At 33.5% G+C, this 23,399-nt stretch overlaps 1 protein-coding gene across 1 annotated transcript in view; it reads right to left on the bottom strand.

Moving 5' to 3' along the window:
- LOC128869829 (uncharacterized) overlaps positions 1-23,399 on the bottom strand; it is a 92,689-nt gene that overhangs the window by 48,275 nt on the left and 21,015 nt on the right. The window contains exons 3-4 of the mRNA XM_054112431.1: positions 15,523-15,774; positions 6,047-6,298 (exon numbers count right to left, since the gene is read on the bottom strand). Of these exons, the coding sequence (XP_053968406.1) occupies positions 6,047-6,298; positions 15,523-15,774 (504 nt within the window). The remainder of the gene's footprint in view (positions 1-6,046; positions 6,299-15,522; positions 15,775-23,399) is intronic.

Raw genomic sequence — 23,399 nt, 5'->3', positions numbered from 1 at the left:
CCATGTTAGGGGGTTTGAAGTGTTGGGATTTGCTAGATCGTTCATATTAAATAATAAAATGCTTTTGGTTTTTTTTTATTGGAAACGCTTCTTTGAATATTAACATCATCTTTGCAAATTTCTATTTTATTTACATTTATAATTTTTGTAATCAAGAAGCATAGGCGACTTTATAATCAAGAAGTTTGAACATTCGCATGTCAAAGTTTCATAGTTGCTAAACTATGTGGAGAAAAATTTGTACTGACAAATCGGTGTATATTTTTCTGAATGAAAAAATTGTCTTCGTTTACGTATAAGTGTGTATGTATATCGTATGTTTTTATGTTAAGGGGTTATACGCAGTTATGACTTTCAAAAAAATCGATTTTTTTATTGCATTTTTGTAATGTACATGTATTGAAAAGTATACGCACGAAATTTGAAGTAGATCTAAGCAATACTTTCGGAGTTATACCTAAATATGTAGAGATGCCTCGACACGTTTTAAGGTAGGTATTGAAACTTTAAACGTGTTTTTTTCAAAACGGCATTTTTCAAGTCGGTGTACACGATATCTCGAAAACGGCTTGTTTGATCGGTCAACCGTTTTAACTCAATCTTTAAAGATACATTTTCTAGCAATTAATCGTCCCTTTTGTAAATCTGATACTTATTTTCCAGTTTATAATCAATTTACGGCCAAATTTTAACGTAAAAATCGAGATCATTTCTTTTAAAAGCTGCCATTTTGTGAAAATTCACTATTTTGATTAGCCGAACGATTAATTACTAGATAATCTAATATACAATATTAACAAAATTTGTTTGGTTTTTTGATTTCAGATAATCCAATCCTGAGTTACGATGTACACCGTAAATCGTCTTTTTTTAAAGGAGGTTCCAGAAATCGCCTGCAGCGCGCTCTATAATCAACATTTTCATAAGTAAAAAATTTTGTTACGTTCTTGAAGGATGCTTTTATAACCGTCAAAAATTTTCAAATTTAAATATTCTGAACTTTCTTCAGCAGAAATCCTTGACAACCCGTCTTTTATTTGCTTCATAACTGCGTATAACCCCTTAATGCATTTTTATAAAGAAATGCTGGTCACAACAGCAAACAGTAATCTCAACCAGCCATGTTTTATTTAAACAATGCATGTTATACATTTAATGTTGTTAAAAAGGACAATTTAGTTACCTGACATTGGTGGGAAAACATGTTTCCATTAAAAAAATACGGGATGTTTTCAAAAATCATGGTGACTACTTACTTGCTCTCATATTCAAATCACACGCATATGGCAATGCGCACAGTATGACAAAGTACACAAAAATGATTAGAGAAATTTGTTTGATACCATGGAAAACAGCGGATTTTTTTCTAAAAAAAATTGGAGGAAACGTGTTAAAAGTGGGCCTACCTGGTGGCTACAAGGTCTCATGTTCGGCTACATGCAGATTACATTGTGTATTGTATGACAAAGTACATACACATTTTTTAATTTTAAATAAATAGTTCTTATTTCGAAATATCTTTTTAAACATTTAAAATAAAATATTTTCGAATGAAAGCTTTTCATAACTAGTAAAATAATGTTTGCTCAAAAGAATAAAGGATAAATATATGTTAAAATTTATTATTGTTTTTTTGTTAGTAACTCTATATGAAATCGCTGTGATTGATTTTATATATATATATATATAATTGGCGCGTACACCCTTTTCGGGTGTTTGGCCGAGCTCCTCCTCCTATTTATGGTGTGCGTCTTGATGTTGTTACACAAATGGAGGGACCTACAGTTTCAAGCCGATTCCGAACGGCAGATATTTTTAAGAGGAGCTTTTTCATGGCAGAAATCCACTCGGAGGTTTGCCATTGCCTGCCGAGGGGCGACCGCTATTAGAAAAATGTTTTTCCTAATTTTGTTGTTTTCACCGAGATTCGAGCCAACGTTCTCTTTGTGAATTCCGAATGGTAGTTCACACCAACCCATTCGGCTGCGGCGGCCGCCCATTTAATTGCGATTCTGTAATATCCGCCATTTCATCTACTCGTCTGCTTATAGTTCTACGAGATAAGCACATACCCTCATATTTCGGTTATTCTGAAGGGGACAAAATTCCTACTGCTTTTAATATACAAGACTTCACCAATTCGCCATCCGAAAATGCACCATTCTCACGAACAAGGTTTAACGCGATTTCATAAGTTGCACGCTTTGCATCTACAACGTAATCTTCGCTTTCCTAAGAAATTTAAAAAAATTTTAATAATTTAGATGTATGTTTTTGTCGGCAGTTGAACACTGTGCACTTTGTTTTGACGTTCGCCGTTTCAAATTTTTAAATAGAATTTTCAACACTGCATCCACACCATACAAATACACTTAATATTAGTGGTTTTTTATGCGACATATAATATGTAACTTACGGTCTCAAAAAATATCGTCGAAATGTGAAGAAAACACGAAAAAACTGATTTTATTTATGAAATGTCAAAACTTATGAGTAAGAGTTGCCGTAGTTGTTAAATGTGGGAATCAATTTTGGACATTGTTGATTTTATTATTGATGATTTATATACATATGTAGATACTCTTGGTTGTTTATTTTTATATGCAGTTGTGCATATCAGATTGTATTGGATTTAGATGGACGAAATTAGTTGTCAATCACGTCCACTTTTCATGAAAAATAAAAGAAAATATGGTATCATTCAGTAGCTAAAAATTCTGAAACATTTAACAAACTTCGGTAGCTGAGGAGAGTTTGCAGTTTTATAAAGTAATTTGCTAAAAAATTTGAAAATCTGGATTTCTTAGCTCAATTTAAAAAACATTAATTTAAAAAAAATATATCCGAACTCAAAAACCATTTAAGAAATCATAAGATAAGTGTGCGTAATTTACAGATTCGTCAGTATATGCAGTGATCAATATTATTGAAGATTTAACTGTCATTACTTTCCAATATGTAAGATTTTAATTTAATCTCATATTAAATATTTTCAGAGGCCTTAATCTTCTTTACATCTAGCAATTAAAAAACAGTATTACGCGAACTTTTGAAATGTTTTATTGCATGTTTATTGTTGTTTTTTATCTTAAATCATTATTATAATAGGAAGTGGAATATGTATTTAATTTAGTTATTGAAGAAAAATCTACCAAAAAACCTAATTTTTTAGAAATTTGTTGATATGAAGTTTAAAGTTGCCATCCCTGGTAAGAATTCATGAATAATTGCTCTCTCATTCAGGATACAAACATAGGCACAACTTGCTCAATTTTTCTGTTTCTTCCCTGTGCTTTGTTATCCCCCTTCACCTAGAACTTTTAGCACGCAGAAGCACACGCTGCTGCACAGTGCAAACGTGCTGAGTCTGCCCGTCACTAATCTAAAAAAACTAAAGGAAAATAATAATGATCAAGTAATGATTTATGAAGTTTTCAATGAAAGAATTAACAACATTACAACATTAGGAAATCAATTACTAAATTCGATAAGAAAAGACAATTATGTAATAAGTACCTCTGAATCTGGAAAGTAAAATAGGAATTAATAAACATTAAGTACGTAATTAAATGAGCTATAATTGGAATTATGAATACAATGTTGTTGAATAAAAAAGAAATTGAGACAGCAATCATCAAATTAAAAGAAGAAAGAATGCCATTTGCATCAGTAGAAGAAGCATTAGGATATGCAAAAGTTAACGTAATAATTAACGTAATCGTGAATTTTATATTTGGTAAAAATACCACTAACAAACAATATTACTTATAAGAATATTATAATAAGATCAGTTAAGAGAAATAAAGAAATTACTAAACTTGATTTTGAAAAAATTCTAAAAGACAAAAATGATATATGTATATAGAATAAAGAATAAATGTATGAAATAAAAAGTAATAAAAATTTGTGAGAGAAATAACATAATTGATATTAGTAACAACACCTGCATCCTCAAATACTAAGTAGTAGAAAATCATTTTGCACAATAAGTAATAATCAATACATACCAACAATCGAGGAAATACAGCCCGGAATAGTCTTACTAAACGACTTCAATGGAACACTAAAAACGGAAAAAGAGCAGTGAACAATTACTGGTACTTATCTAATCAAGTTTCACAACACATCATTGAGCATCAATAACGAAACATTCACCAATATCGAAATGTCTACGATCATACAGCCAACACCGCAAGAAAGGGAACGCATCAACATTTTATCATTAAAGCCCTCAACGAACTACATATTAACAACACGAAAAAGATAAATCTGTTAAGAACAGATTCGACAATAAACAAGAGTGCAATGCCAGGACTAGCAATAATCTACACAGCAATAAAATAACCTTCAAATTTTGGATAAAACCCACATCAAAAATAATCATCCAAGAAGTACCAACGGAAACATTCAAATAAGTCTACATAACGTCCAGCACCTTACCGAATCGCCCAGATGCATCAATTAACACAAATAATAACCAACTAGGAAACGTCGTTAGTTATTCATATCTTCGACTACATGACCTACCCTATTTCTAATAAGACGATCGAGGACAATCGTTTTTAAGAAAGGAGGAGTTAACGCTACTGAATGCTGAAAGTTCATCCACTACACGCGTTTCCGTTGCTCGACCTTCTCGCTGACATTGTGTCTGCAATAAACCATGTGAACGGCAACAAGCGAAATTCCGCGAATATGATCACGCGGCTAAGTTAGCTTTAAGAAACTTTGTAAAGTTCAGTTCAAATTTGAGAGTTGTGAAATAAAGACGGAGCTTGCTCCGTAAAAAACTATTTTTAACCCTCTCATGCCCGAATTAAAATGGGCTCGGCTAAAATTTTTTTGAGTAGATATATAAGATAGGATTAACATCAATATTAACTGTTCCAAATTTCAAGGTCCTAGGTGCCCTGGTTCAAGAGCTACAGGATGTTGCGTATATGCAACATTGGGCAATGGTGGTATATATTTAAAAACAAGTTTATTTCTTTTACAAATGCCGTTAATTTATATTTTATGTATGATAAGACACGAAACAGTTTTTTTGGGGATTGGAACACAAGTGCACATTACATTTGCGGCATTTACAGCTTGGAAACCCGTGCATACTCTACATCTGCCTCTTGTTCCTCATTCCGGCCAATGATTATAACCGCCAAGTCGTAGTGATTTTGGTGGGTCTTCAATATAAGCTCTTTTATAGGGATTTGATTCAGATCCTGTAGAAGCAGCTGGTGATGATGGAGCTGGTGATGCTGGAGAAGATGGTGCAGTTCCTGAATTCATTATCAAAAGGAGTGATGATGGACGACCTCTCCTTTTGGCGACAGCTGTAGTTTGACTTGCGTTCAAAAGTTCGGCAGCAACATCCAATTGAAAATTTATAAGCGGCATATACTTTGATTCGCCATTTGTATGTGCAATGTCTCTGCGGTACAACAACCAACTGTTTACTAAACTCGAATTTATGCACCAGTATACTATACGCATGTACCATTTATTTGAGCGGTGGTTGATTTTGTACAATTCAAGCAGCATGTCTGCAAGATCAACCCCTCCCATGTGTTTGTTGTACCATTACATAATTTGAAACCAGTTGTACGCTCTTATTATCATACCAACGGCAAGCAATCAAGTTGTGCCTTGCTTCAAATCTGAAATCGCTTGATCCACGTCCTCGCTTTTGAAGGATTTTCTCACTGCTTAGATCACAATTTTTCAATCGGTTGCTTCGAATTGTACCAACGGCCAGTATGCCTTTTTATTTTAGAGCACACATCAAGCTTATTGCAGAAAACCAATTGTCACAAAACAGTTTGAAATTTTGGTTTACTGGCATATTGGATGATAAAAAAAGCACAATATCTGGTGATATTCCCAGGCCATAAGTCTTGCACGTTCCTTCTCCAATGTACAGATTAAAATCATATAGAATCCCGGACACACCAGCTCTCGTAAACATTTTGGAACCCCACTTGTGGGGCTTCAATGGCAGATACTGCTTCAAATTCCACTTCCAACTATTGAAAACTATTTTTGCCAGTACCTCCTGTGCAACGATTTCATTTTCATTCAAATCTTCAACATCTTTGCTTCCAATAATTTGGTCAATCAAACCAACTTCCACATTTTCAGCTCTGTTATCTAAATATTTCAATGTTTTCTCTATAATTTCCTCCATATTTTGATCTTCTTCTTCATCAATTTCATCGTCAGCCGAATCATCCCAATCAAAGTTGGCAAATCTTTCAATCTCAGCTTGAGTCAGACCTTTTGGGCGCATCTTAGAAAGTCTATACTGAAATAAATTATATTTTTCGAAAGTTACCACAATACACTAATGTTGCATATACGCAACACGAAAATAACAAAATTATTACAGACAAACTAAATAATATTTTGATGTAGGGTTTTTTTCTAAATTCTCTCTTACCTTTCTATATTTATGTAGTAATGTTGGTTTCAGGATGAAATAATTATTTTAATTATTTTTTTCCACTTTTTTAAAACACTGTTTTTTCGCAAAATCAATTTTTCAACTTCTCGCTCACAAATATAGCTACAGAGTGAAAGCGTGTACAGCTGACTGCCAAACAACTTGCTGTTTGCTCTCTCAACACAGTAAGCTATAATTTAAAAGAAAATTCAAAACAATAACTAGAAAATAACGGGAGTTAGAGGCTCGGAAACACAATGTTGCGTATATGCAACATCGGGCATGAGAGGGTTAAATAAATTAATGTAGTAATAAAACTCTCCGTAGATTTTCTTTCATTTTGTAAATATAGCGTAATATATAATTTTTCTCGTTTGTCTCTACGAAGTAGCATATGCGATCCATTTTTAGCTTCCTTATCGGTTACTTCGTCTTATATGCAATCAGGGTATCTCGAATACATGCAATCAGCGGGCTTACGTTAATTGGGTTCTGTATCGCCATTATTGTTGAGAGGCTATCGGTGCATATGGTATATTTTCATTTTGTCGTTACCGCCCATTTTGTTGCTTCTTTTACAGCATAGGCTTCAGCTGAGAAAATAGAGCAGAAGGGTGAGCACATTAGTTCGTCTTCCAAAAAAGAGGAATGTAGAGCCTATGGGAGGTGTTTGCTAGTTTTTAAGCACTTTGGTTTTATATCAAGATCGAGATGCGCTGTCTTTTGAACAACACGATGGATAGCTGATTGCTTTTTTATATGCCGTTTTCGCATAAGCGCTTGTGTTACTTTGTTGTGTATCCTACAACAATGAGTATAAAAAAGTTTAGGTATCAGTCGTAATGTGCTCAATTCGAGTCTTTCTTGGATATGTGGCATGCCAGTTTCTGCAAGTACAGGGTGAACGATATGAAGTGTTACCTATTGAAAACACCATAACTTTTTTTTGTGAAGTTAGTTTTTATTGATTTCAAAGGCAAAATTGTTCAAAAATGATTACAGTTTTAACATATCGCACTTGTTACGTTAAAGCGTAACAACTCAAAATCTGAACATTTTCAGTAGAGACGAAAAACTGTTTCCGTAAATATTAATAATATATTACAAGGAAAAAAAGATGTAATTGCGCGAAAATATCATTAAAAACAATATAACGGTTGTTTCATTCTTATTTGTTTAGTAGTTGCTCTAAAATAACAAATTTTTGAGTTGTTACTCTTTTCCTGAAATTTTTTTATACACTTAGTGGTGTTATTTTGAGTTGTCTCTGTTTAACTGAAAATTCACACTAGAATTGATAAATATTATTTATAACATACAGGAATGCCAATTTATTGATATTTAATAAAAATTACACTGGATCCCAAATTTCAACTTTTCAACTGGCTGTAAACCAGTGTTATTAACATTTATTCATTTTCAGTAATTCGAAACAAAAGTTATTGCTTATTAAAAAAAATATCAATGAATTAAACTTAAATTAAGTGTCTATTAAGTTTTTATAGTACGTCTCATAAAAACTCTTTGGAATAATGTTCTTTTGAACCAGGTCTCCTATATCTCGTTTTTTAACTTCTGATAAAGGCAAATTTTCCAAATAAATATAATTTTTTTAGGAAATTATTGTCATTTCTCTTTATTATGAAAATATTGGCTGAATTACGCATAAACAAAATTTCGGCCAAATGACCGCCGCGGCTTCGGCGGCACACCTCCATCCGATGGTCCAAATTTTCGATGACGCTGAGGCATAATTGAGGTTCTATGCCGTTAATGTGCCGAATTATCTCATCCTTTAGCTCTTGAATTTTTGCTGGCTTATCGACGTACACCTTTTCTTTCAAATAACTCCAAAGAAAGAAGTCAAGTCAGATGATCTTGGCGGCCAATTGACATCGCTACGTCGTGAGATTATTCGGCTATCAAATTTTTCGCCCAAAACGAGCCATTGTTTCGTTAGCTGTGTGACAAGTGGCACCGTCCTGTTGAAACCACATATCGTCCACATCCATATCTTCCAATTCGGGTCATAAAAAGTTCGTTATCATCTCACGATAACGAACACTATTCACAGTAACTGCCTAACCGGCCTCATTTTGGAAAAAATACGGTCCAATGATGCCGCCGGCCCATAAACCGCACCAAACAGTCACTCTTTGTGCGTGCATTGGTTTTTCGGCAATCACTCTTGGATTATCATTCGCCCAAATGCAGCAATTCTGCTTATTGACGAATCCACTGAGGTGAAAATGTGCCGCATCTCTGAAGATGATTTTTTTCGATATGCATTTTGATTTGAACGTCCGTTTTCATAATAGGCCTGAATAACTTTAACGCGTTGCTCCATTATGTATCTTTCCATGGCTCAAATTGAGTTAGTCTGAAATTGAAAAATTTTAAATGAAATGCAGGAAACAGCTTGACGTTTAGGTGTGGTTCACATTCAACATCGGCCCTTAAAATTTAACCACCCTTTAGAAACAATATGACAAACAGCAAGGACATCCTACTAATACTAACCATATTCATCATGACGACCACTAGCTTAACAGACATGGAAATACTAAACTTCTCGAAAAATCATGTTATAACGATCAATGACGAACAATCTAAAATACAGGGGACATTCCAGATAATACACCATATTGACCTGGACCAATACGACAATTTTTTAAAAGACGTACTAACCTACCTCAACAAGAATATTAGTAATACTTTCAAACATAAAACCAAAACCGGAATTTAGAAATAAGAGAGCAATAAATGCATTAGGTACGGCATGGAAGTACAATGCTGGTACTCCTGATCGCGAAGATTTTGAAATGAATAAAGATCTAAACTAGGGACGGGCAGCAGAGTGGCACGCTCGCAGCAGAGCGTGCTAGCAAAGTACCAGATAAGGGGGCGACAAACTTACATCAGAAGGGTAAGCAATAGGCGTGTACGTTTATTAATCTCTTCTGAGCAACGCATATGTGTTTCTAAAAAAGGGAGTGAAGCTTTGCCAATGGCAAAGTTACCAGATAAGGGGACTTCATTCCATGTTAGGGGATTTTGAAGTGTTGGGATTTGCTAGATCGTTCATATTAAATAATAAAATGCTTTTGGTTTTTTTTTATTGGAAACGCTTCTTTGAATATTAACATCATCTTTGCAAATTTCTATTTTATTTACATTTATAATTTTTGTAATCAAGAAGCATAGGCGACTTTATAATCAAGAAGTTTGAACATTCGCATGTCAAAGTTTCATAGTTGCTAAACTATGTGGAGAACAATTTGTACTGACAAATCGGTGTATATTTTTCTGAATGAAAAAATTGTCTTCGTTTACGTATAAGTGTGTATGTATATCGTATGTTTTTATGTTAAGGGGTTATACGCAGTTATGACTTTCAAAAAAATCGATTTTTTTATTGCATTTTTGTAATGTACATGTATTGAAAAGTATACGCACGAAATTTGAAGTAGATCTAAGCAATACTTTCGGAGTTATACCTAAATATGTAGAGATGCCTCGACACGTTTTAAGGTAGGTATTGAAACTTTAAACGTGTTTTTTTCAAAACGGCATTTTTCAAGTCGGTGTACACGATATCTCGAAAACGGCTTGTTTGATCGGTCAACCGTTTTAACTCAATCTTTAAAGATACATTTTCTAGCAATTAATCGTCCCTTTTGTAAATCTGATACTTATTTTCCAGTTTATAATCAATTTACGGCCAAATTTTAACGTAAAAATCGAGATCATTTCTTTTAAAAGCTGCCATTTTGTGAAAATTCACTATTTTGATTAGCCGAACGATTAATTACTAGATAATCTAATATACAATATTAACAAAATTTGTTTGGTTTTTTGATTTCAGATAATCCAATCCTGAGTTACGATGTACACCGTAAATCGTCTTTTTTTAAAGGAGGTTCCAGAAATCGCCTGCAGCGCGCTCTATAATCAACATTTTCATAAGTAAAAAATTTTGTTACGTTCTTGAAGGATGCTTTTATAACCGTCAAAAATTTTCAAATTTAAATATTCTGAACTTTCTTCAGCAGAAATCCTTGACAACCCGTCTTTTATTTGCTTCATAACTGCGTATAACCCCTTAATGCATTTTTATAAAGAAATGCTGGTCACAACAGCAAACAGTAATCTCAACCAGCCATGTTTTATTTAAACAATGCATGTTATACATTTAATGTTGTTAAAAAGGACAATTTAGTTACCTGACATTGGTGGGAAAACATGTTTCCATTAAAAAAATGCGGGATGTTTTCAAAAATCATGGTGACTACTTACTTGCTCTCATATTCAAATCACACGCATATGGCAATGCGCACAGTATGACAAAGTACACAAAAATGATTAGAGAAATTTGTTTGATACCATGGAAAACAGCGGATTTTTTTCTAAAAAAAATTGGAGGAAACGTGTTAAAAGTGGGCCTACCTGGTGGCTACAAGGTCTCATGTTCGGCTACATGCAGATTACATTGTGTATTCTATGACAAAGTACATACACATTTTTTAATTTTAAATAAATAGTTCTTATTTCGAAATATCTTTTTCAACATTTAAAATAAAATATTTTCGAATGAAAGCTTTTCATAACTAGTAAAATAATGTTTGCTCAAAAGAATAAAGGATAAATATATGTTAAAATTTATTATTGTTTTTTTGTTAGTAACTCTATATGAAATCGCTGTGATTGATTTTATATATATATATATATAATTGGCGCGTACACCCTTTTCGGGTGTTTGGCCGAGCTCCTCCTCCTATTTGTGGTGTGCGTCTTGATGTTGTTACACAAATGGAGGGACCTACAGTTTCAAGCCGATTCCGAACGGCAGATATTTTTAAGAGGAGCTTTTTCATGGCAGAAATCCACTCGGAGGTTTGCCATTGCCTGCCGAGGGGCGACCGCTATTAGAAAAATGTTTTTCCTAATTTTGTTGTTTTCACCGAGATTCGAGCCAACGTTCTCTTTGTGAATTCCGAATGGTAGTTCACACCAACCCATTCGGCTGCGGCGGCCGCCCTTTTAATTGCGATTCTGTAATATCCGCCATTTCATCTACTCGTCTGCTTATAGTTCTACGAGATAAGCACATACCCTCATATTTCGGTTATTCTGAAGGGGACAAAATTCCTACTGCTTTTAATATACAAGACTTCACCAATTCGCCATCCGAAAATGCACCATTCTCACGAACAAGGTTTAACGCGATTTCATAAGTTGCACGCTTTGCATCTACAACGTAATCTTCGCTTTCCTAAGAAATTTAAAAAAATTTTAATAATTTAGATGTATGTTTTTGTCGGCAGTTGAACACTGTGCACTTTGTTTTGACGTTCGCCGTTTCAAATTTTTAAATAGAATTTTCAACACTGCATCCACACCATACAAATACACTTAATATTAGTGGTTTTTTATGCGACATATAATATGTAACTTACGGTCTCAAAAAATATCGTCGAAATGTGAAGAAAACACGAAAAAACTGATTTTATTTATGAAATGTCAAAACTTATGAGTAAGAGTTGCCGTAGTTGTTAAATGTGGGAATCAATTTTGGACATTGTTGATTTTATTATTGATGATTTATATACATATGTAGATACTCTTGGTTGTTTATTTTTATATGCAGTTGTGCATATCAGATTGTATTGGATTTAGATGGACGAAATTAGTTGTCAATCACGTCCACTTTTCATGAAAAATAAAAGAAAATATGGTATCATTCAGTAGCTAAAAATTCTGAAACATTTAACAAACTTCGGTAGCTGAGGAGAGTTTGCAGTTTTATAAAGTAATTTGCTAAAAAATTTGAAAATCTGGATTTCTTAGCTCAATTTAAAAAACATTAATTTAAAAAAAATATATCCGAACTCAAAAACCATTTAAGAAATCATAAGATAAGTGTGCGTAATTTACAGATTCGTCAGTATATGCAGTGATCAATATTATTGAAGATTTAACTGTCATTACTTTCCAATATGTAAGATTTTAATTTAATCTCATATTAAATATTTTCAGAGGCCTTAATCTTCTTTACATCTAGCAATTAAAAAACAGTATTACGCGAACTTTTGAAATGTTTTATTGCATGTTTATTGTTGTTTTTTATCTTAAATCATTATTATAATAGGAAGTGTAATATGTATTTAATTTAGTTATTGAAGAAAAATCTACCAAAAAACCTAATTTTTTAGAAATTTGTTGATATGAAGTTTAAAGTTGCCATCCCTGGTAAGAATTCATGAATAATTGCTCTCTCATTCAGGATACAAACATACGCACAACTTGCTCAATTTTTCTGCTTCTTCCCTGTGCTTTGTTATCCCCCTTCACCTAGAACTTTTAGCACGCAGAAGCACACGCTGCTGCACAGTGCAAACGTGCTGAGTCTGCCCGTCACTAATCTAAAAAAACTAAAGGAAAATAATAATGATCAAGTAATGATTTATGAAGTTTTCAATGAAAGAATTAACAACATTACAACATTAGGAAATCAATTACTAAATTCGATAAGAAAAGACAATTATGTAATAAGTACCTCTGAATCTGGAAAGTAAAATAGGAATTAATAAACATTAAGTACGTAATTAAATGAGCTATGATTGGAATTATGAATACAATGTTGTTGAATAAAAAAGAAATTGAGACAGCAATCATCAAATTAAAAGAAGAAAGAATGCCATTTGCATCAGTAGAAGAAGCATTAGGATATGCAAAAGTTAACGTAATAATTAACGTAATCGTGAATTTTATATTTGGTAAAAATACCACTAACAAACAATATTACTTATAAGAATATTATAATAAGATCAGTTAAGAGAAATAAAGAAATTACTAAACTTGATTTTGAAAAAATTCTAAAAGACAAAAATGATATATGTATATAGAATAAAGAATAAATGTATGAAATAAAAAGTAATAAAAATTTGTGAGAGAAATAACATAATTGATATTAGTAACAACACCTGCATCCTCAAATACTAAGTAGTAGAAAATCATTTTGCACAATAAGTAATAATCAATACATACCAACAATCGAGGAAATACAGCCCGGAATAGTCTTACTAAACGACTTCAATGGAACACTAAAAACGGAAAAAGAGCAGTGAACAATTACTGGTACTTATCTAATCAAGTTTCACAACACATCATTGAGCATCAATAACGAAACATTCACCAATATCGAAATGTCTACGATCATACAGCCAACACCGCAAGAAAGGGAACGCATCAACATTTTATCATTAAAGCCCTCAACGAACTACATATTAACAACACGAAAAAGATAAATCTGTTAAGAACAGATTCGACAATAAACAAGAGTGCAATGCCAGGACTAGCAATAATCTACACAGCAATAAAATAACCTTCAAATTTTGGATAAAACCCACATCAAAAATAATCATCCAAGAAGTACCAACGGAAACATTCAAATAAGTCTACATAACGTCCAGCACCTTACCGAATCGCCCAGATGCATCAATTAACACAAATAATAACCAACTAGGAAACGTCGTTAGTTATTCATATCTTCGACTACATGACCTACCCTATTTCTAATAAGACGATCGAGGACAATCGTTTTTAAGAAAGGAGGAGTTAACGCTACTGAATGCTGAAAGTTCATCCACTACACGCGTTTCCGTTGCTCGACCTTCTCGCTGACATTGTGTCTGCAATAAACCATGTGAACGGCAACAAGCGAAATTCCGCGAATATGATCACGCGGCTAAGTTAGCTTTAAGAAATTTTGTAAAGTTCAGTTCAAATTTGAGAGTTGTGAAATAAAGACGGAGCTTGCTCCGTAAAAAACTATTTTTAACCCTCTCATGCCCGAATTAAAATGGGCTCGGCTAAAATTTTTTTGAGTAGATATATAAGATAGGATTAACATCAATATTAACTGTTCCAAATTTCAAGGTCCTAGGTGCCCTGGTTCAAGAGCTACAGGATGTTGCGTATATGCAACATTGGGCAATGGTGGTATATATTTAAAAACAAGTTTATTTCTTTTACAAATGCCGTTAATTTATATTTTATGTATGATAAGACACGAAACAGTTTTTTTGGGGATTGGAACACAAGTGCACATTACATTTGCGGCATTTACAGCTTGGAAACCCGTGCATACTCTACATCTGCCTCTTGTTCCTCATTCCGGCCAATGATTATAACCGCCAAGTCGTAGTGATTTTGGTGGGTCTTCAATATAAGCTCTTTTATAGGGATTTGATTCAGATCCTGTAGAAGCAGCTGGTGATGATGGAGCTGGTGATGCTGGAGAAGATGGTGCAGTTCCTGAATTCATTATCAAAAGGAGTGATGATGGACGACCTCTCCTTTTGGCGACAGCTGTAGTTTGACTTGCGTTCAAAAGTTCGGCAGCAACATCCAATTGAAAATTTATAAGCGGCATATACTTTGATTCGCCATTTGTATGTGCAATGTCTCTGCGGTACAACAACCAACTGTTTACTAAACTCGAATTTATGCACCAGTATACTATACGCATGTACCATTTATTTGAGCGGTGGTTGATTTTGTACAATTCAAGCAGCATGTCTGCAAGATCAACCCCTCCCATGTGTTTGTTGTACCATTACATAATTTGAAACCAGTTGTACGCTCTTATTATCATACCAACGGCAAGCAATCAAGTTGTGCGTTGCTTCAAATCTGAAATCGCTTGATCCACGTCCTCGCTTTTGAAGGATTTTCTCACTGCTTAGATCACAATTTTTCAATCGGTTGCTTCGAATTGTACCAACGGCCAGTATGCCTTTTTATTTTAGAGCACACATCAAGCTTATTGCAGAAAACCAATTGTCAAAAAACAGTTTGAAATTTTGGTTTACTGGCATATTGGATGATAAAAAAAGCACAATATCTGGTGATATTCCCAGGCCATAAGTCTTGCACGTTCCTTCTCCAATGTACAGATTAAAATCATATAGAATCCCGGACACACCAGCTCTCGTAAACATTTTGGAACCCCACTTGTGGAACTTCAATGGCAGATACTGCTTCAAATTCCACTTCAAACTATTGAAAACTATTTTTGCCAGTACCTCCTGTGCAACGATTTCATTTTCATTCAAATCTTCAACATCTTTGCTTCCAATAATTTGGTCAATCAAACCAACTTCCACATTTTCAGCTCTGTTATCTAAATATTTCAATGTTTTCTCTATAATTTCCTCCATATTTTGATCTTCTTCTTCATCAATTTCATCGTCAGCCGAATCATCCCAATCAAAGTTGGCAAATCTTTCAATCTCAGCTTGAGTCAGACCTTTTGGGCGCATCTTAGAAAGTCTATACTGAAATAAATTATATTTTTCGAAAGTTACCACAATACACTAATGTTGCATATACGCAACACGAAAATAACAAAATTATTACAGACAAACTAAATAATATTTTGATGTAGGGTTTTTTTCTAAATTCTCTCTTACCTTTCTATATTTATGTAGTAATGTTGGTTTCAGGATGAAATAATTATTTTAATTATTTTTTTCCACTTTTTTAAAACACTGTTTTTTCGCAAAATCAATTTTTCAACTTCTCGCTCACAAATATAGCTACAGAGTGAAAGCGTGTACAGCTGACTGCCAAACAACTTGCTGTTTGCTCTCTCAACACAGTAAGCTATAATTTAAAAGAAAATTCAAAACAATAACTAGAAAATAACGGGAGTTAGAGGCCCGGAAACACAATGTTGCGTATATGCAACATCGGGCATGAGAGGGTTAAATAAATTAATGTAGTAATAAAACTCTCTGTAGATTTTCTTTCATTTTGTAAATATAGCGTAATATATAATTTTTCTCGTTTGTCTCTACGAAGTAGCATATGCGATCCATTTTTAGCTTCCTTATCGGTTACTTCGTCTTATATGCAATCAGGGTATCTCGAATACATGCAATCAGCGGGCTTACGTTAATTGGGTTCTGTATCGCCATTATTGTTGAGAGGCTATCGGTGCATATGGTATATTTTCATTTTGTCGTTACCGCCCATTTTGTTGCTTCTTTTACAGCATAGGCTTCAGCTGAGAAAATAGAGCAGAAGGCTGAGCACATTAGTTCGTCTTCCAAAAAAGAGGAATGTAGAGCCTATGGGAGGTGTTTGCTAGTTTTTAAGCACTTTGGTTTTATATCAAGATCGAGATGCGCTGTCTTTTGAACAACACGATGGATAGCTGATTGCTTTTTTATATGCCGTTTTCGCATAAGCGCTTGTGTTACTTTGTTGTGTATCCTACAACAATGAGTATAAAAAAGTTTAGGTATCAGTCGTAATGTGCTCAATTCGAGTCTTTCTTGGATATGTGGCATGCCAGTTTCTGCAAGTACAGGGTGAACGATATGAAGTGTTACCTATTGAAAACACCATAACTTTTTTTTGTGAAGTTAGTTTTTATTGATTTCAAAGGCAAAATTGTTCAAAAATGATTACAGTTTTAACATATCGCACTTGTTACGTTAAAGCGTAACAACTCAAAATCTGAACATTTTCAGTAGAGACGAAAAACTGTTTCCGTAAATATTAATAATATATTACAAGGAAAAAAAGATGTAATTGCGCGAAAATATCATTAAAAACAATATAACGGTTGTTTCATTCTTATTTGTTTAGTAGTTGCTCTAAAATAACAAATTTTTGAGTTGTTACTCTTTTCCTGAAATTTTTTTATACACTTAGAATTGATTTTCTCACTAGAATTGATAAATATTATTTATAACATACAGGAATGCCAATTTATTGATGTTTAATAAAAATTACACTGGATCATAAATTTCAACTTTTCAACTGGCTGTAAACCAGTGTTATTAACATTTATTCATTTGCAGTAATTCGAAACAAAACTTATTGCTTATTAAAAAAAAATATCAATGAATTAAACTTAAATTAAGTGTCTATTAAGTTTTTATAGTAAGTCTCATAAAAACTCTTTGGAATAATGTTCTTTTGGACCAGGTCTCCTATATCTCGTTTTTTAACTTCTGATAAAGGCAAATTTTCCAAATAAATATAATTTTTTTAGGAAATTATTGTCATTTCTCTTTATTATGAAAATATTGGTATGGCTGAATTACGCATAAAACAAAATTTCGGCCAAATGACCGCCGCGGCTTCGGCGGCACACCTCCATCCGATGGTCCAAATTTTCGATGACGCTGAGGCATAATTGAGGTTCTATGCCGTTAATGTGCCGAATTATCTCATCCTTTAGCTCTTGAATTTTTGCTGGCTTATCGACGTACACCTTTTCTTTCAAATAACTCCAAAGAAAGAAGTCAAGTCAGATGATCTTGGCGGCCAATTGACATCGCTGCGTCGTGAGATTATTCGGCTATCAAATTTTTCGCCCAAAACGAGCCATTGTTTCGTTAGCTGTGTGACAAGTGGCACCGTCCTGTTGAAACCACATATCGTCCACATCCATATCTTCCAATTCGGGTCATAAAAAGTTCGTTATCATCTCACGATAACGAACACTATTCACAGTAACTGCCTAACCGGCCTCATTTTGGAAAAAATACGGTCCAATGATGCCGCCGGCCCATAAACCGCACCAAACAGTCACTCTTTGTGGGTGCATTGGTTTTTCGGCAATCACTCTTGGATTATCATTCGCCCAAATGCGGCAATTCTGCTTATTGACGAATCCACTGAGGTGAAATTGTGCCGCATCTCTGAAGATGATTTTCTTCGATATGCATTTTGATTTGAACGTCCGTTTTCATAATAGGCCTGAATAACTTTAACGCATTGCTTCATTGTGTATCTTTCCATGGCTCAAATTGAGTTAGTCTGAAATTGAAAAATTTTAAATGAAATGCAGGAAACAGCTTGACGTTTAGGTGTGGTTCACATTCAACATCGGCCCTTAAAATTTAACCACCCTTTAGAAACAATATGACAAACAGCAAGGACATCCTACTAATACTAACCATATTCATCATGACGACCACTAGCTTAACAGACATGGAAATACTAAACTTCTCGAAAAATCATGTTATAACGATCAATGACGAACAATCTAAAATACAGGGGACATTCAAGATAATACACCATATTGACCTGGACCAATACGACAATTTTTTAAAAGACGTACTAACCTACCTCAACAAGAACATTAGTAATACTTTCAAACATAAAACCAAAACCGGAATTTAGAAATAAGAGAGCAATAAATGCATTAGGTACGGCATGGAAGTACAATGCTGGTACTCCTGATCGCGAAGATTTTGAAATGAATAAAGATCTAAACTAGGGACGGGCAGCAGAGTGGGGGGCGACAAACTTACATCAGAAGGGTAAGCAATAGGCGTGTACGTTTATTAATCTCTTCTGAGTAACGCATATGTGTTTCTAAAAAAGGGAGTGAAGCTTTGCCAATAGCAAAGTTACCAGATAAGGGGACTTCATTCCATGTTAGGGGATTTTGAAGTGTTGGGATTTGCTAGATCGTTCATATTAAATAATAAAATGCTTTTGGTTTTTTTTTATTGGAAACGCTTCTTTGAATATTAACATCATCTTTGCAAATTTCTATTTTATTTACATTTATAATTTTTGTAATCAAGAAGCATAGGCGACTTTATAATCAAGAAGTTTGAACGTTCGCATGTCAAAGTTTCATAGTTGCTAAACTATGTGGAGAAAAATTTGTATTGACAAATCGGTGTATATTTTTCTGAATGAAAAAATTGTCTTCGTTTACATATAAGTATGTATGTATATCGTATGTTTTTATGTTAATGCATTTTTATAAAGAAATGCTGGTCACAACAGCAAACAGTAATCTCAACCAGCCATGTTTTATTTAAACAATGCATGTTATACATTTAATGTTGTTAAAAAGGACAATTTAGTTACCTGACATTGGTGGGAAAACATGTTTCCATTAAAAAAATACGGGATGTTTTCAAAAATCATTGGGGAAATTATCTTAGTAGAGTGGATATTCTTGGTGACTACTTACTTGCTCTCATATTCAAATCACACGCATATGGCAATGCGCACAGTATGACAAAGTACACAAAAATGATTAGAGAAATTTGTTTGATACCATGGAAAACAGCGGATTTTTTTCTAAAAAAAATTGGAGGAAACGTGTTAAAAGTGGGCCTACCTGGTGGCTACAAGGTCTCATGTTCGGCTACATGCAGATTACATTGTGTATTGTATGACAAAGTACATACACATTTTTTAATTTTAAATAAATAGTTCTTATTTCGAAATATCTTTTTCAACATTTAAAATAAAATATTTTCGAATGAAAGCTTTTCATAACTAGTAAAATAATGTTTGCTCAAAAGAATAAAGGATAAATATATGTTAAAATTTATTATTGTTTTTTTGTTAGTAACTCTATATGAAATCGCTGTGATTGATTTTATATATATATATATATAATTGGCGCGTACACCCTTTTCGGGTGTTTGGCCGAGCTCCTCCTCCTATTTGTGGTGTGCGTCTTGATGTTGTTACACAAATGGAGGGACCTACAGTTTCAAGCCGATTCCGAACGGCAGATATTTTTAAGAGGAGCTTTTTCATGGCAGAAATCCACTCGGAGGTTTGCCATTGCCTGCCGAGGGGCGACCGCTATTAGAAAAAAAAATCCTAATTTTGTTGTTTTCACCGAGATTCGAGCCAACGTTCTCTTTGTGAATTCCGAATGGTAGTTCACACCAACCCATTCGGCTGCGGCGGCCGCCCTTTTAATTGCGATTCTGTAATATCCGCCATTTCATCTACTCGTCTGCTTATAGTTCTACGAGATAAGCACATACCCTCATATTTCGGTTATTCTGAAGGGGACAAAATTCCTACTGCTTTTAATATACAAGACTTCACCAATTCGCCATCCGAAAATGCACCATTCTCACGAACAAGGTTTAACGCGATTTCATAAGTTGCACGCTTTGCATCTACAACGTAATCTTCGCTTTCCTAAGAAATTTAAAAAAATTTTAATAATTTAGATGTATGTTTTTGTCGGCAGTTGAACACTGTGCACTTTGTTTTGACGTTCGCCGTTTCAAATTTTTAAATAGAATTTTCAACACTGCATCCACACCATACAAATACACTTAATATTAGTGGTTTTTTATGCGACAATAATATGTAACTTACGGTCTCAAAAAATATCGTCGAAATGTGAAGAAAACACGAAAAAACTGATTTTATTTATGAAATGTCAAAACTTATGAGTAAGAGTTGCCGTAGTTGTTAAATGTGGGAATCAATTTTGGACATTGTTGATTTTATTATTGATGATTTATATACATATGTAGATACTCTTGGTTGTTTATTTTTATATGCAGTTGTGCATATCAGATTGTATTGGATTTAGATGGACGAAATTAGTTGTCAATCACGTCCACTTTTCATGAAAAATAAAAGAAAATATGGTATCATTCAGTAGCTAAAAATTCTGAAACATTTAACAAACTTCGGTAGCTGAGGAGAGTTTGCAGTTTTATAAAGTAATTTGCTAAAAAATTTGAAAATCTGGATTTCTTAGCTCAATTTAAAAAACATTAATTTAAAAAAAATATATCCGAACTCAAAAACCATTTAAGAAATCATAAGATAAGTGTGCGTAATTTACAGATTCGTCAGTATATGCAGTGATCAATATTATTGAAGATTTAACTGTCATTACTTTCCAATATGTAAGATTTTAATTTAATCTCATATTAAATATTTTCAGAGGCCTTAATCTTCTTTACATCTAGCAATTAAAAAACAGTATTACGCGAACTTTTGAAATGTTTTATTGCATGTTTATTGTTGTTTTTTATCTTAAATCATTATTATAATAGGAAGTGTAATATGTATTTAATTTAGTTATTGAAGAAAAATCTACCAAAAAACCTAATTTTTTAGAAATTTGTTGATATGAAGTTTAAAGTTGCCATCCCTGGTAAGAATTCATGAATAATTGCTCTCTCATTCAGGATACAAACATAGGCACAACTTGCTCATTTTTTCTGTTTCTTCCCTGTGCTTTGTTATCCCCCTTCACCTAGAACTTTTAGAACGCAGAAGCACACGCTGCTGCACAGTGCAAACGTGCTGAGTTTGCCCGTCACTAATCTAAAAAAACTAAAGGAAAATAATAATGATCAAGTAATGATTTATGAAGTTTTCAATGAAAGAATTAACAACAGTACAACATTAGGACAAATTCGATAAGAAAAGACAATTATGTAATAAGTGAAATACCTCTGAATCTGGAAAGTAAAATAGGAATTAATAAACATTAAGTACGTAATTAAATGGGCTATAATTGGAATTATGAATACAATGTTGTTGAATAAAAAAGAAATTGAGACAGCAATCATCAATTTAAAAGAAGAAAGAATGCCATTTGCATCAGTAGAAGAAGCATTAGGATATGCAAAAGTTAACGTAATAATTAACGTAATCGTGAATTTTATATTTGGTAAAAATACCACTAACAAACAATATTACTTATAAGAATATTATAATAAGACCAGTTAAGAGAAATAAAGAAATTACTAAACTTGATTTTGAAAAAATTCTAAAAGACAAAAATGATATATGTATATAGAATAAAGAATAAATGTATGAAATTAAAAGTATTGTAATAAAAATTTGTGAGAGAAATAACATAATTGATATTAGTAACAGCACCTGCATCCTCAAATACTAAGTAGTAGAAAATCATTTTGCACAATAAGTAATAATCAATACATACCAACAATCGAGGAAATACAGCCCCATCAAAAATAATCATCCAAGAAGTACCAACGGAAACATTCAAATAAGTCTACATAACGTCCAGCACCTTACCGAATCGCCCAGATGCATCAATTAACACAAATAATAACCAACTAGGAAACGTCGTTAGTTATTCATATCTTCGACTACGTGACCTACCCTATTTCTAATAAGACGATCGAGGACAATCGTTTTTAAGAAAGGAGGAGTTAACGCTACTGAATGCTGAAAGTTCATCCATTACACGCGTTTCCGTTGCTCGACCTTCTCGCTGACATTGTGTCTGCAATAAACCATGTGAACGGCAACAAGCGAAATTCCGCGAATATGATCACGCGGATAAGTTAGCTTTAAGAAATTTTGTAAAGTTCAGTTCAAATTTGAGAGTTGTGAAATAAAGACGGAGCTTGCTCCGTAAAAAACTATTTTTAAATAAATTAATGTAGTAATAAAACTCTTTCTGTAGATTTTCTTTCATTTTGTAAATATAGCGTAATATATATTGTAATTTTTCTCGTTTGTCTCTACGAAGTAGCATATGCGATCCATTTTTAGCTTCCTTATCGGTTACTTCGTCTTATATGCAATCAGGGTATCTCGAATACATGCAATCAGCGGGCTTACGTTAATTGGGTTCTGTATCGCCATTATTGTTGAGAGGCTATCGGTGCATATGGTATATTTTCATTTTGTCGTTACCGCCCATTTTGTTGCTTCTTTTACAGCATAGGCTTCAGCTGAGAAAATAGAGCAGAAGGCTGAGCACATTAGTTCGTCTTCCAAAAAAGAGGAATGTAGAGCCTATGGGAGGTGTTTGCTAGTTTTTAAGCACTTTGGTTTTATATCAAGATCGAGATGCGCTGTCTTTTGAACAACACGATGGATAGCTGATTGCTTTTTTATATGCCGTTTTCGCATAAGCGCTTGTGTTACTTTGTTGTGTATCCTACAACAATGAGTATAAAAAAGTTTAGGTATCAGTCGTAATGTGCTCAATTCGAGTCTTTCTTGGATATGTGGCATGCCAGTTTCTGCAAGTACAGGGTGAACGATATGAAGTATTACCTATTGAAAACACCATAACTTTTTTGGTGAAGTTAGTTTTTATTGATTTCAAAGGCAAAATTGTTCAAAAATGATTACAGTTTTAACATATCGCACTTGTTACGTTAAAGCGTAACAA

The sequence above is a fragment of the Anastrepha ludens genome, chromosome X (genome assembly GCF_028408465.1).
Source record: "Anastrepha ludens isolate Willacy chromosome X, idAnaLude1.1, whole genome shotgun sequence".
NCBI lineage: Eukaryota > Metazoa > Arthropoda > Insecta > Diptera > Tephritidae > Anastrepha > Anastrepha ludens.
The sequence above is the reverse complement of the archived record's forward strand: the minus strand, read 5'-3'. Positions and strand labels throughout refer to the sequence as shown.